At 36.9% G+C, this 12,381-nt stretch overlaps 1 protein-coding gene across 1 annotated transcript in view; it reads left to right on the forward strand.

The window, feature by feature from the left end:
* GLIS3 (GLIS family zinc finger 3) overlaps positions 1 to 12,381 on the forward strand; it is a 156,171-nt gene that overhangs the window by 20,359 nt on the left and 123,431 nt on the right. The window contains exon 2 of the mRNA XM_067315222.1: positions 9,381 to 9,588. Coding sequence (XP_067171323.1) covers positions 9,381 to 9,588 — 208 coding nt within the window. The remainder of the gene's footprint in view (positions 1 to 9,380; positions 9,589 to 12,381) is intronic.

Raw genomic sequence — 12,381 nt, forward strand, 5'->3', positions numbered from 1 at the left:
TCTTATTACCCTGGCTTTGTGGAAGGTAGATGGACCCACTTTAACAAGCAGGAGTGAGCTTTTTTTTCCTCCTTTCTTTCTGGTGGCAACAACAAAAGACCTGGGAAATTCCAATTAATTAGCACGCCTTGGGCTAATGAAAGAATAAAATTGAAAGAAAAATGTCTAAAGCTTTGAGAGGAGTGGAAGCATGTAGTGACAATACAGGTTTTAAATATTTGTGGCTGTTTGTATAATTTTCCCAGGGTTTGCCTCTTTGTGACTTGAAGGGATAAGAGCAGAAAAACAAGTGGAAGGTTTTGTTTGCATCATGATGTAATAACATTTCAGCTTTTAAGAAATCTAAATAGTCTGTAACCTGAAGAATGTTACTGATGGCTGTCTCTAGAAATCAGTTTAAATAAGATTATAAAAAGAGAACTGCTGTCATTTTGTTATTGCAATGTGCCTTATGGATCATATTTCAATGGAACAAGACTGGCTATGAAGATAGTAGTAGAAATTTCCAGAGAAGTCATAGCAATCATCCAGGTGGACTCTTAAGGAGTCCAGGGAGGAGGAATAATTTTTCAGTTGGGGAAATGTTTTCCTGAACTATCCTGAGGTACTCTTATATCCTGAAGTGAGAATGCATAACCCACATATGTAAGCATCCCTTTATAATAGAGAATATTCTCTTAACCACAGAAAGTCTCTTTCGTGAGTGGTACTTGACTTTTGGCCTCCCTGTCTTGCAGCTGTGAGTTTCAGTGATCCTTACACTTCTTTAAGGGCTTGCCTTTCTGAGCTTACTGGTTTTTGAAAGGAAAATTACAACTGCTTCCCATAAATGAAACCCAAGAATGGTTGAGCTGATCATTATGGAGGTGGAACAACCAGAGATCAACACAGCAAGTTTTTTAATGATGAAAACTGTGTAAATATAATTTAATTTTTCTCGACAAAGTATACTTGTTTTGAAACACAAAAGAAAAACCTTTCTCTTATATGTGGAATGAGATTTGCATAACGCTTTGAGATACTGCTATTGTAGAAATTCAAACTTTGATAGTGTCTTATAAATATGCTTGAAATGTATACACCTGTTAACAAGATTATCACTTAAAAAGACAATTGTATTTTTACTGAAAAGCTTTTTTGAGGTGATGAAGTGTATTGATATTTAATGAAGCACCTAACTTTTAGATGAACCATGAAAGCAATAGCTAAACTAATTAACTGAGCATAAAGCTTCTTTGAATCCATATGTTTTGTGGGCTGTATGCTTGTTATTTCTGCCTAGTTAAACTGACAGCTAGGATAACAGTCTCATACAGTCTTTTAGGAGAAACAATATTAAGCAACATCTTGTTTTTAATGAGTGGAGAAAGAGAAAATTGTTTGTTTGTACTGCTTAGAAACTCAGATGGGGACATTGCAGTCTTAAAAATTACAGTTAGTATCCCTGAACAGTGGCTTTAATCTGGGAAACAAAAACAGACTGAATGTGATTGCAAGTGACTTATGTTCCTGTTTGCATACTTCAAAAGCCAAATTCTGCAGTTCTTTCAATGTTAACATTTGCCACCTGTTCTTGATTAGTATTGATATTCTGCAGCATGGCATTTATTTTTCTGTTGTCCTGCTCATTCATTTCAGTCTCTTGAAGAAACAGAAATGGTTTTCTGAGAAGCAATGGTCAGGTATTCTGGGTTATTTGTAAAGAGTTAGAAAGTGAGCCTCACGTGGGGTTGCGATTTAACATTGGACAAAGCCTCTATTGTACGCTTTTTCACTGAGCAGATGTGTCCTGCTGGATCCTGAAATGCAATGACAGTGTGGCACCGACATATTAAAATGCTGAGGGTCAGATGTGGCCCTGGCTGGAGGTCTCTTGATCTCTATCGCCCGTGCAGCCTCCGCATTAGCTAGTGTCTAGTCACAAGGCAGAAGGTAGCCCAGTGGTCACAGCAAGAAAACACAAGCTGTGGTGTGAACAGGAGGTGTGTCACTGTGCTGTATTGCTTTGGTGCATGAAACGGTGAAGTCTTTCCAGTAACAAAGCTGTACATGTCCCTGGTTGCACTTGATTCTTAGCAGATAGCAGCAGTGGTAGGAATTCTCTGAAACACTAAGAATATTGAGACAATAGAAATTATCTCCTCTGAGCATCTTCTAATTAAAATTACAGGAGGAAGAACTTCAGGAATTTATTGAAAAAATGCTCAGCATGTATTTCTAGCCTGAAGAAAAGCACATCTGGGCAGTGAAGGTTGACCAGTGTTAAAAGGAAACTGTCGATGGGAGATGTGTTACAGCAGTCCAGATAATCATTTTTGTAAAATGTTTTCTTGTTGCCCCTCCATAGTTGGCTGCTTTTTCATACACAGATGTTGCTCCACTTCTAGTTTAGTGCGAGTATGACAAAAGTTAATTAAAAAACTGAAGTAAATTACTACTTTCAAAAATGAGTTCTTCTGTGAACAGACAATGATGTCCTAATCTTGCTTTGTAGTGTCTTTGTGGTGATTCATTAGTACATGATGATTCTGCATTGCAATCAGATGATATCAGAAAAGAAATATTCCAAAACTGCCTGAGTTAATGAACTTTATTTTGCAGCTGAGTGCATAATGTTTAAGGGGAAATGTGTCTCTCTACTACTTTCTTCTGGAGTCAAACCATTCATCAGTATGTTTTAACAATATTTAAAATCAGGAAGTTTTAACAATATTGTTTTTTAGTTTGCCACTCAAGTAGTATTACTTGCAAGTCATTTGAAAACAACAGTGCGTGCACTCACATTTGTACAAATATATGTCGTGTGTTCATTTAGATCAAATTCAAACAGTAATTTTCCAATGGCACTGCAACTGAAAGGTGTTATCTCTAATTCCATTGCACTACTCTATAGTTCTTTCCAATATCTGTATCCTTCCATTTTGAGACTATTCACAGTTTTCTTTCTGATTGTATTGTAATGGCATTCTAAGGAGCTGGCCAAAACTGAAATTGAAAGATGAAATTACCTTGTTTTCTTGCACCTGATTTTTTTCATTAGATTAATTTTTCATTTAGATTAATTTACCACATGAATAATATATTCCATTACTTTACCAGTGGAGTTGCTCTTGATTCATATCAGTTATTTAAGAATATGAGGCTTTCCCATTGTATTCATTTTTCAGAAGTGTAAATTGAACAGTCAGGGTAAGGTTAGTGGATAGAAACTTGCCAGAGGCTAGTATGAGTAACTCCTATACCGTAGAGAAGTGATAACATAGGGCAAAGATGCAAAGCAGTATGTTTTCTGTAATAGGAGAACACTTAATATATACAGTCATAAGAAGCACAAAAGCAGAAGCAATTGTAGGTGGCAAACCACTTTAGGAAAAAACAAGAACTCACTCTGCTAATTTCACTGGCAATGAATAAGGAGTTACCCATTGCAGCTAAACCATTTATATTTTAGTCCAGTTAAATAATTACCAGTTTGTGCAGTGGTTAACTGATAACTTCTTATTCCTTATGCAAAATAAGAAATCAAAGTAGATTTCAAAAAAGCTTTCAAAATAGCTTTTTAATCTAGGGAGGAGGGTCTTCCTGATAGAGGTAAAAATGATTCATAGTTAATATGAGGCATTATAAATGTATGCAGATCTAATTGAAAATCTTGTCTTTGTGATACAGTGTGTGTTTTCTCCTTGAAGTTTTCCTAATTTAACTGTTTTACAGTACGTTCATAGTTTGGTTATTAGAAGGCCATAGTCTTCATTTGTCCAAATTCAGTGGCTAAAATATGTTCCACAGAAGTAAGTGATCTCACTCCTGGGTGCTTTAAACCAGCTAAGTTAATTACCTACAAGGTATTGTTTTCACCAGTCAGTTCTGAGTAATTTTTTACCCTGGTTCCACTTGAAGGGAGACATTGTTTTTCATTGTGCTTTGTCAGTCTCTGTTGTCTCACCCTGGAGTTGCTGAAAGTACATGCTTGATTGCTTCATACAAGTGAAGCAAATAGCATTGGAAATTAGTGCAAGCTAATTTACCAAGTGCACTCTGATAGTAAAACACCTTTCCAAGATTGAAAGTGTAGAGAGCTTTTGCAGTGCATACATAGTATTTTCTCATAATACAGTGTGGTCATATAATTCTCCTCAGTGTATTTCCTCCAGATTATTTTTCTTGATTATAAAGATTAAGCCTGTGCAAACAGTTAAGAACATGGGAATTGCCAATACCACTCAGTTTAATGGTCTATCTAATTCACTGTTCAGAGTGGCCACTGCCAGATGCTTTGGAGGAAATTTCTTACTAACAAGGCATTACTATTTCTAAGTGTTCAAGAAAATCCTGAGCTAAGACTCAAAATCATGAGGATAAAAACTGAGAGGTTTAAAAAAATGGGTTTATCTGTATTTACTTGCTGGTTTATGGTCTTTAGGATCTCAGTTTCAGAATTTTCTCTGTAACTACAGAGGCTGGATTTTTTTAATTCTATTTTTTAAAGAAAATGAAAGTCAAGACTGTTTCCCTTAACTTTAATGTCTATGCAGTTGATAAACTGCTACATTTCACAGTACCTTCAAAAAAAATCATAATTTGGCAATTTTTTGAGCCTCAGTTTACCGACTAGCTTGTATCCTGAAATTCCAGAATGAATCCTGTACTAAAGCTGCTCATACCTAATCTAATTTTTAACAGACTTGTGTGTAGTTCAGCTATAAGCCTCAAGGTCTCCCCAAAAATACTTGGGCTGAGAGTATGGTACCCATGTGAAGAAGTCCACATTCCTGAACAGATCCAGAGTTTGGCTGATCCTGTATTAATAGAAGAAAATAGCCATCACCCCTATTCTGTCTCTTTTTCCTTTGAAGCTCCAGTTTAGCATTTTTATTTTCTAAAGGGGGTTTCAAGGGGTCTGACATCCTCTGCTCTGTGGTTTGTGTCTCCAGCATAGGTAGTTGATGTGCAGTGGTGCCACTTAGCTGGCTTGAAAAATGATAAGAAAGGAACTGGGTTCAAGGATTTAGGGTACTAGCTCCCTAATACTCATTTATGAAAAAACTAAAACTGATGGAGGGAAAGCATGAAAGGTTGAGGACTTTCCCATCAAGGAAACCTCCTGAGTTTGCTTAGCAGCAACTGCCCTGAAGGCCCATGTCCAAGGTGCCCCAAACCCTGCAGGGTGTGATGGCATGTGGCCAAGACCTAAGAGACGCCTAGGGCTGCAGTGTCCACAAGATTCACCAAGTTGTGCAAAAAAGGCAGAAGTTCATTGAAAAGGGCCTTGGTGGCTTATAATCTAGTCTATGAGAAGGATAAATTGGCACAATCTTAGCAATTGCTCTCGTCCCTGGTGGCCTCTTTATAGTGTTCATTGTCTTACAATGTCCTCTTCTGGGCATGTTTTTTTTCTCATGTTTTTGGTGAATGCAAAATCTACACAAGGTGGAAACACTGGGAAACATTAAAACTGACCATTTCCAAAGCTCTGCGTACTGCACAATCAACAGACAAAAAACAAACAAGCAAACAAGCAAACCTAGAGAAATCACCTTTTGCTCTTTTGTTCCATTTTTTAATTTCTAGCTGTCATTCTAGCAATAACACCAGGACTGATTTTCAGATGAAACTATCATTTTTAGTTGCTTTCTGTCACTCTCATTAATTCAGTTATTGCAAAATTTACTGATGTAAGAGATGATTGAATTTGATCTGATGTTGTGTATTTCAGAACAACAATTAAAACTGTTTTTTGCCATTGTTGAATGTTTTTGCCATTGCTGAATGTTGAATGCTTTTGCTGTATTATCATTTTGTTGTATATCATTATCATTGGAAGCATAGTCTACAATTACAAAGGCTAGGTAAAGTAGTTTCATATTATAACGTGAGTTACTTGGCAGAATTAACAAATTGTTAGTCTTGGCCATGCAAGGAGACACAGAAATTGTGTTTTTCAATCAACATCTGCTAGAAGAAAATATGTTTAAAAAGAAATATTTTCATCTTTTGGACTCTGCCTCCAGAAAGTAGGAGAGTGATATGAATAAGAAGGTCTCATCTGAAATTCAGTTTACTCAAATTAAGGTGGTTCTATTTTTCTGCATTCTTTGTATCTTTTTCAAAAGAATGCAGTGAAATATTTTTGCATATCAGATATGAAGGAAGCTTATCTATTAACCAACTATAGAGTAAAGAAGAAAAATAAGCAGCCTAAGGAATGAGGAAGTGAATGGATTAAAATATTTCCATAAAGAATTTGTAGTGTTTATAATTGTTAACTATTACTGTTAATTATTGATAAAGAACAGTCTTGATTTATGTGTAATATGTTTATCCAGAATAAATGGCACGCTACTCAACTGTAGTTCTTCCTGTCAGTCAGTTCTAGATTGATTCCACCTCATCATCTATTTTACAGTACTCCTGTCTTTATTGGTCTATCTCATGACTGAAATCTTTGTAAATAAGAAAAAAAAATGATTCTATGGCTCATTTAAAATATTAGCTCCTGGATTTTTCTCAGAATTAACAGCCTAATTCAAAACCCACTGATGTCCCTAGAGAGGTTCCCATTTCTCTCAGCTGACGTGGCATCTTGACATCAAGGAATTCCTGGTTATCCATCCACTGACCCGAACATTTTAGGCTGTAGGTCAACGATACAGCAAATCTGGACTGAGGGCTCCTCTGACACTGTGGGTATGTGATGCCAAATGCTGATCTGGCACATGCTCCTTCTGCCAGTTCAGATTTATTCAGCACTTTTGAACCCATTTTCTGAGAGGTTGCGCCAGGCAGGCGTCTACGTTGCACCTCTTTAATGTGGTGCAGGGTCAGGTGCGGTCGTCCTCCTGCAGCTGGCTGCAGGCCAGCACGAGCTGCATCTCTTATGCTCTGACTTGTCTTGGCAGCTCTGTGACTGTATGCTCACACCGGGCTCAGATCGAATTAATACTACTGGGTGACACACAGGGCACAGAAGAGATATTAATGATGAAAATGTGGATAAAATTTTATGATTTGATGATAGATTATTTCTTGATAACCATTCTCTTCTTCTTCTGCTTCTGCTTCTGCTTCTGCTTCTGCTTCTGCTTCTTCTTTTTTTGTCATGGGAAGAATTTTGATTTTGCCCCATTGAAGCAAATGTATATCACCCAGGGAAGAATCAGAATGTATTTGGTACATTTCTGTGGTAGAATTGCTTTTTTCAAGGCTAAGGAGTAGTTTTGCATTTTATTCATTAGTTGATATATATGAGCTGTGCAAACTTCACAGCTGTGTTCTGTGTCAAAGAGCAATTGGTTTTCTTATGCTGTTATAAAATGCTTCCCTGTCTTTTATATCCTTCAGTACGGAAAGCCCTTGCTTCAACAAAATGAACACATCTTTCTAAAAAATAGCTAATTGTACATACCTAATATACATATGTATGTAGGTGTACTATATAGAATTTTATATAATGTGAAAGTGTCATATAAGTCTTTCACCTTTGTTTTTTTTTTTTCCTTTTTGCTAAGGGAATGAATGTTCATATTATTACCAGGAACACCTTATGCTTTTTTGCCAAATTTTGTTGTCTGGTTACATTTTAGCATCCTGTAACATTATAAAAGCAACTTGCTGAATAACATGCTGATTCCAATTTACTGAGTACAAAATGCAAATTACTGTATAAGAAAGAAAATAAAAAACCTTCTCCTATTCTTTAGATTAGATGGTATATCTCTGGGGAGAGCACAGAGGAATCCCACAAAGCTTAAGAGCTGCTTTTCTGGTGCTCAAAATGGCAGTTTAATGCAATACTAGGAATTTTCCTTACATGTTTGTTTTTGGCAATTTACGGTCCTTCTAGATAAATTTCAGACTGGGTTATCCTTGAATTTTCAACTGGATGGTATATTGTTCACTTATTTTTCTAAGTAGTAGACATGAGTAAGCTATGTCTGTTAAAGGGCTGCCATATTTCATCTCGTGGAATACACTTTGGTGGTGGATCATGGGATCAGCTTGTAACTTCTGTAAATGAGCTTACACAGTGCTTTGGATACTGGTAGACTGAGGACCATATATGTGCTCATTGCGTATATGTGAGATGTTGCTCAAAGTGAAATGTAGTAATTTGAAAAGAAAGCACAGAACTCTGAAACAGAAACTGACATATCTACTTCTTTTCTTTTGTTAAAGAAACGGTATCATTTGAAATTCTTAGGGTGAAAATTTTAAAGATAATCCTATTTGGTCTGGAGAAGATTGAAGGATTTGCTTTTTCTTCCTATGACTGTGTGGGCCATGAATGCCTTAATTTACTTCTTTGTGAAGTTCATAACTCGTCTGAACACCCTTTTAAAGAAGTAGTACGTGAGTTGTACAATGGAAGTCAAAAGTAGATTAAGAAAATTGTTTAAATTATTGAAGTACTTTTCACATTATTCATCTTGATGTTGCTGTCCTGCTTTGGGGAGGAGTCTGAACACAGGGAAGCTGGTACAAATATGAATAAACTAATTACTCATTTTGAACTGCCATGAGAGTTTGCTAGACATCAGACAACTTCCAGATCATGACCTACATTTATCTTGATGTGTTTTATCTCAAGAGATCTTGTACATCACCATCTGTGACCCAAACTAGGACATAAAGTACACAGAGCATTTTGCAGTCATGTTCCTCTGTAATCATCCCATGCTACTGCGTAAGAGCCATCAGCTTGAGTCATGGCAGCAGTGATTAAAAGCAGACTGTGGTCTTTTAGAGAAGGTTGAAGGTACTTTTTGGTTTGATTCAGCTCGAATTCCTCTCCCCAGGCGTCTCAGGAATGCTGAATCCCAGCCGTAAATCACTCCAGCTGCGGAAATGATGCAGCACATGCGCTTCCCCACACCAGAGCTATGGCAGGGGTGGTGATCTGCATGTGCGCCAGCAGTCCCCATGCTTTTTGGGTGGCTAGGATGGAAGGGCTTGCAATTGCTAGGAGCAGCAGGTTTTGGTGATGGATGAGATTCAAAGCATGGTTGTGCCCCTTCCGCCTCTTTGCATCGTCTCCCATCTTCAGAGAGGGATTCGCTGTAGTCTTTCATTATGGTTTGGCGGTCCCTCAATTGCTCTTTTACCCAAACTCTTCTGGCGGTGATTTTTCTGTTGTTTAACCATGATGTCGGGTCTTGCACTCATGTAGTGCAGTCCATGTTTGCTAGCATGCCTAATTTATTCTCCTTTAGAGTATTGCTTTTCATGTATGGAAAAGGTTATAAAACCCTTGCATAGTTCCCCTGTTTTGTTCTGAACTGAATATACTCAGTTCCAGCCACTCTTCCTGTTGTGCTAAATGACATGAGTTATGTGTCCTCACCCATGGGAGACGGATACTAACCTGCCTTGTTTATTTTTAGGAGGTCTTGATTATGGACCCCAGTACAAGTCCATTGGAAAAGGCAGCTGCAACAATGTAGTAGTCACCAGCAGTCCCATGACAGTTCAACGGCTGGGACCTATTTCTCCTCCTGCTAATCAGGTCTCAACAGCATGCAACCAGATCAGTCCTAGCTTACAGAGGTCTGTGGATGCTTCCAACCTGGGTGTACCTCCATCTGATACAAGGTCCTGAATTAATTTTTTTTCTCTTTGGTACTTAAAAAAAGGGAGTATTTTCATTCTGTTGCCATTCAAATGCAACCTTTTCTGATAATTATAATGGCCTAAGTGATGCTCTGTTATGTCATGGGAAATACAACATAATGTAATTCACATCAACCATAGTCATACTGGTTTAGATAATTCAAATGAAGTGTGAAATTTGCCCCCGCATTTTCTATGCTTCGTAGAGTTTTTTGTTAGCTAAAGATTTTTCTAGGCACATAACCATATTTTTATACATAGAAATAAAAGGACAGGAAATGCTGTGGGGAATGAAAGTTGATATGGTCCAACTGTTATATCTATGGGGGCAGTGACCTTGGATTTATGGTTTCCAGTGTTATGTTGGTGCCTATCAAATAGCACTATTGTTAAACTAAGTAAACTAAAATCCCCTGCTAACATTCCTCTCTTCTCATCAAGTACCGTTTCTTTCAAATCGTTTAACTGGTCAACAGAATTAAAGTAATCAGATCAATTGCGCCCAATCTGCACTTAGCCAGCAGTCTACTGCATCTGTATTAGGCCTGGAGGAGGGCTTGCATGACTGAAAATTTGCCCATTTTCCCAGCTCTCATGGGTAGTTAAATAGAAACCATGGCCTCTCCTTGTAAACCTTGCCTTTTTATATCACTAAACCATATTTAATTATTTATTAATAAGTTTGTAAATGCTCAAATAATTTTTGAGATTATAGCTATCAGTATTGTAGACAAACAGGAGTGAGGGGAAAATTTTTATGTAGACAACCTCCATATAACTACAGTAAGCACATTGCTGGATATTAGTTAAACATACAGTGAGAAAATAGTCTAGTGTCACTTAGGAAGCTACCTGCTCACTTTGCAGATGTGACTTCTATAATAGTTGCCTAAAGTTGAAATGTAACTTTCTTATTTACAAAAGACAGGGAGAGTTTTTATTCTGAAAACAATTTACATTTTACCTTATTATTACAAGCCAAGGAACAGTCTTGAAGTAATTATGATTGGTATTATTTAACTGGCAGAAAACCTTGTTGTAATCTACTGGAAGATATTGGGTGTCATTTCCATCATTTCAGTTGTGAAGACTGAGTCCCTTAGTACCCTTTATTTTTGCCAATTTACAAAAATTAGTTATGCTTCCTATATAAATGAGCCATGGAAAAATATTCATGGCTAAGCTGATGACAAATGCAAGGACATACATTTGAAGGCAAAATCAACATGATAATGTGAAGATATCATTAATTACTACCTGCTTGATAATCATAAGTATTAGGTGTGCCTGTGTGGTTCCAAACACTACCAGTTTTACATGAATGTATGGTAGTGTATACTATATCAGTATTGAGCTATACATTTTTGTTTTTACTCTAAAGAAATATTTACTAAGGGTGAACTGAAGTTGTAATTCTGGCAGATCTGGGATCTAGTGTCTCTAGAGTCTCTTTTAATGACTTATCAATAAAGATGTTACAAAATTAGAATCTGTCACAGCAAGAATATCTGTTTCAGCAGTTTTTCTATCAAAATAGGGCAAAACAAATTTTAAGTCAGATTTTAATTCATAGGTTGTTGAAACACTTAATTTTGAATTGCTTCAGCATTAAACCATATCTGCTTAAGCTGCTATTGTGCCTTTCAAGCTTTTCAATTTATATATCCCCAAACTCCATAATCTTTCATGGGCTGAGTGCCTTCTCTGAGCTGTACTACTGAGGATGCATCATGAAACTGCGTTCTGGCAGCTCAATCCGAAACAGATTATTTGTTGAACTGACCCAGAACAAAATGTTTCATCTTGATTTTTACTGATGGAAAAAGTTGGCAAAACTGGAGTTTTGCTACGGATAACATCAGATTTTGGTATATAGCCCAAGAAGGATAAAACCTTCTCCCCATCTTTCTGGAAGTTTTCCAAACAACTTTTCAGAGGAGGTAGTTACGCTTCTTGAAACCAGATGTAACACTGCCATTTACTTTGAAGCAAGTGAGAGAAAGACCAAGGAAAGAGCAAAGCGTTCTTGGCTAGTGAACAGAAGACATGCAAAAAGATAAGAAAACATGTTTTCAGTCTTCCATGCTTACTTCTAACATTCTGGGTTATACTTGACACTGTGGCCTATGTACTTAGAGGGAGAATAGAAAGTAATTGGAGGAATCTCTTGTAAATGTTCATAAAAGAGTCTGGTCCAAACACACAGCTGGTTTAGATTACAGTAAGTACACATGTGCCAATTAATACCATCTGAGGATCTGGCACTGTGTTATAGCTGGCCCTTCATTTTCATATTAGTTGTATGTATCTTCTTCCCCCCAAAACTGTTTACTTAGACTGAGGGCTGGGTTTTAAGGAAGTGGCCTTTATTTTAAGAGCTGGGCTCTTCAGTTAAATTGACTTTTGAATTTAGATGCTTAAGTGAGAACCAGGCTCCTTCAGATGATCTGGCCGTTAATTATTATACACCTGAAATTCTGGGCCTTTTTTTAAATCTTGTCCTGTTATGAGTCGATGCAGTTTTTCTTTACTGGCACGTGTGTCCTTTTGCATTAGAAATAAGTAGCTTTTTGAATGACACTGGTGCTACTACATATCTGAATAAAATTCTTGACATTACAAAAATAGACTTGTTACATTGATGCGTGCTTTTTTCCCCTACTTATAAAAGAGGAAAACCTATTTTAAATAATCAAACTAGCAAAGAAAGACCTACTTAGATTTATTTTCCAGATACAAATATATAACCTAGGATGAAAAAATGAAACCCTACTT

Source organism: Apteryx mantelli, chromosome Z, assembly GCF_036417845.1.
Source record: "Apteryx mantelli isolate bAptMan1 chromosome Z, bAptMan1.hap1, whole genome shotgun sequence".
In the NCBI taxonomy this organism is placed as follows: Eukaryota; Metazoa; Chordata; class Aves; order Apterygiformes; family Apterygidae; genus Apteryx; species Apteryx mantelli.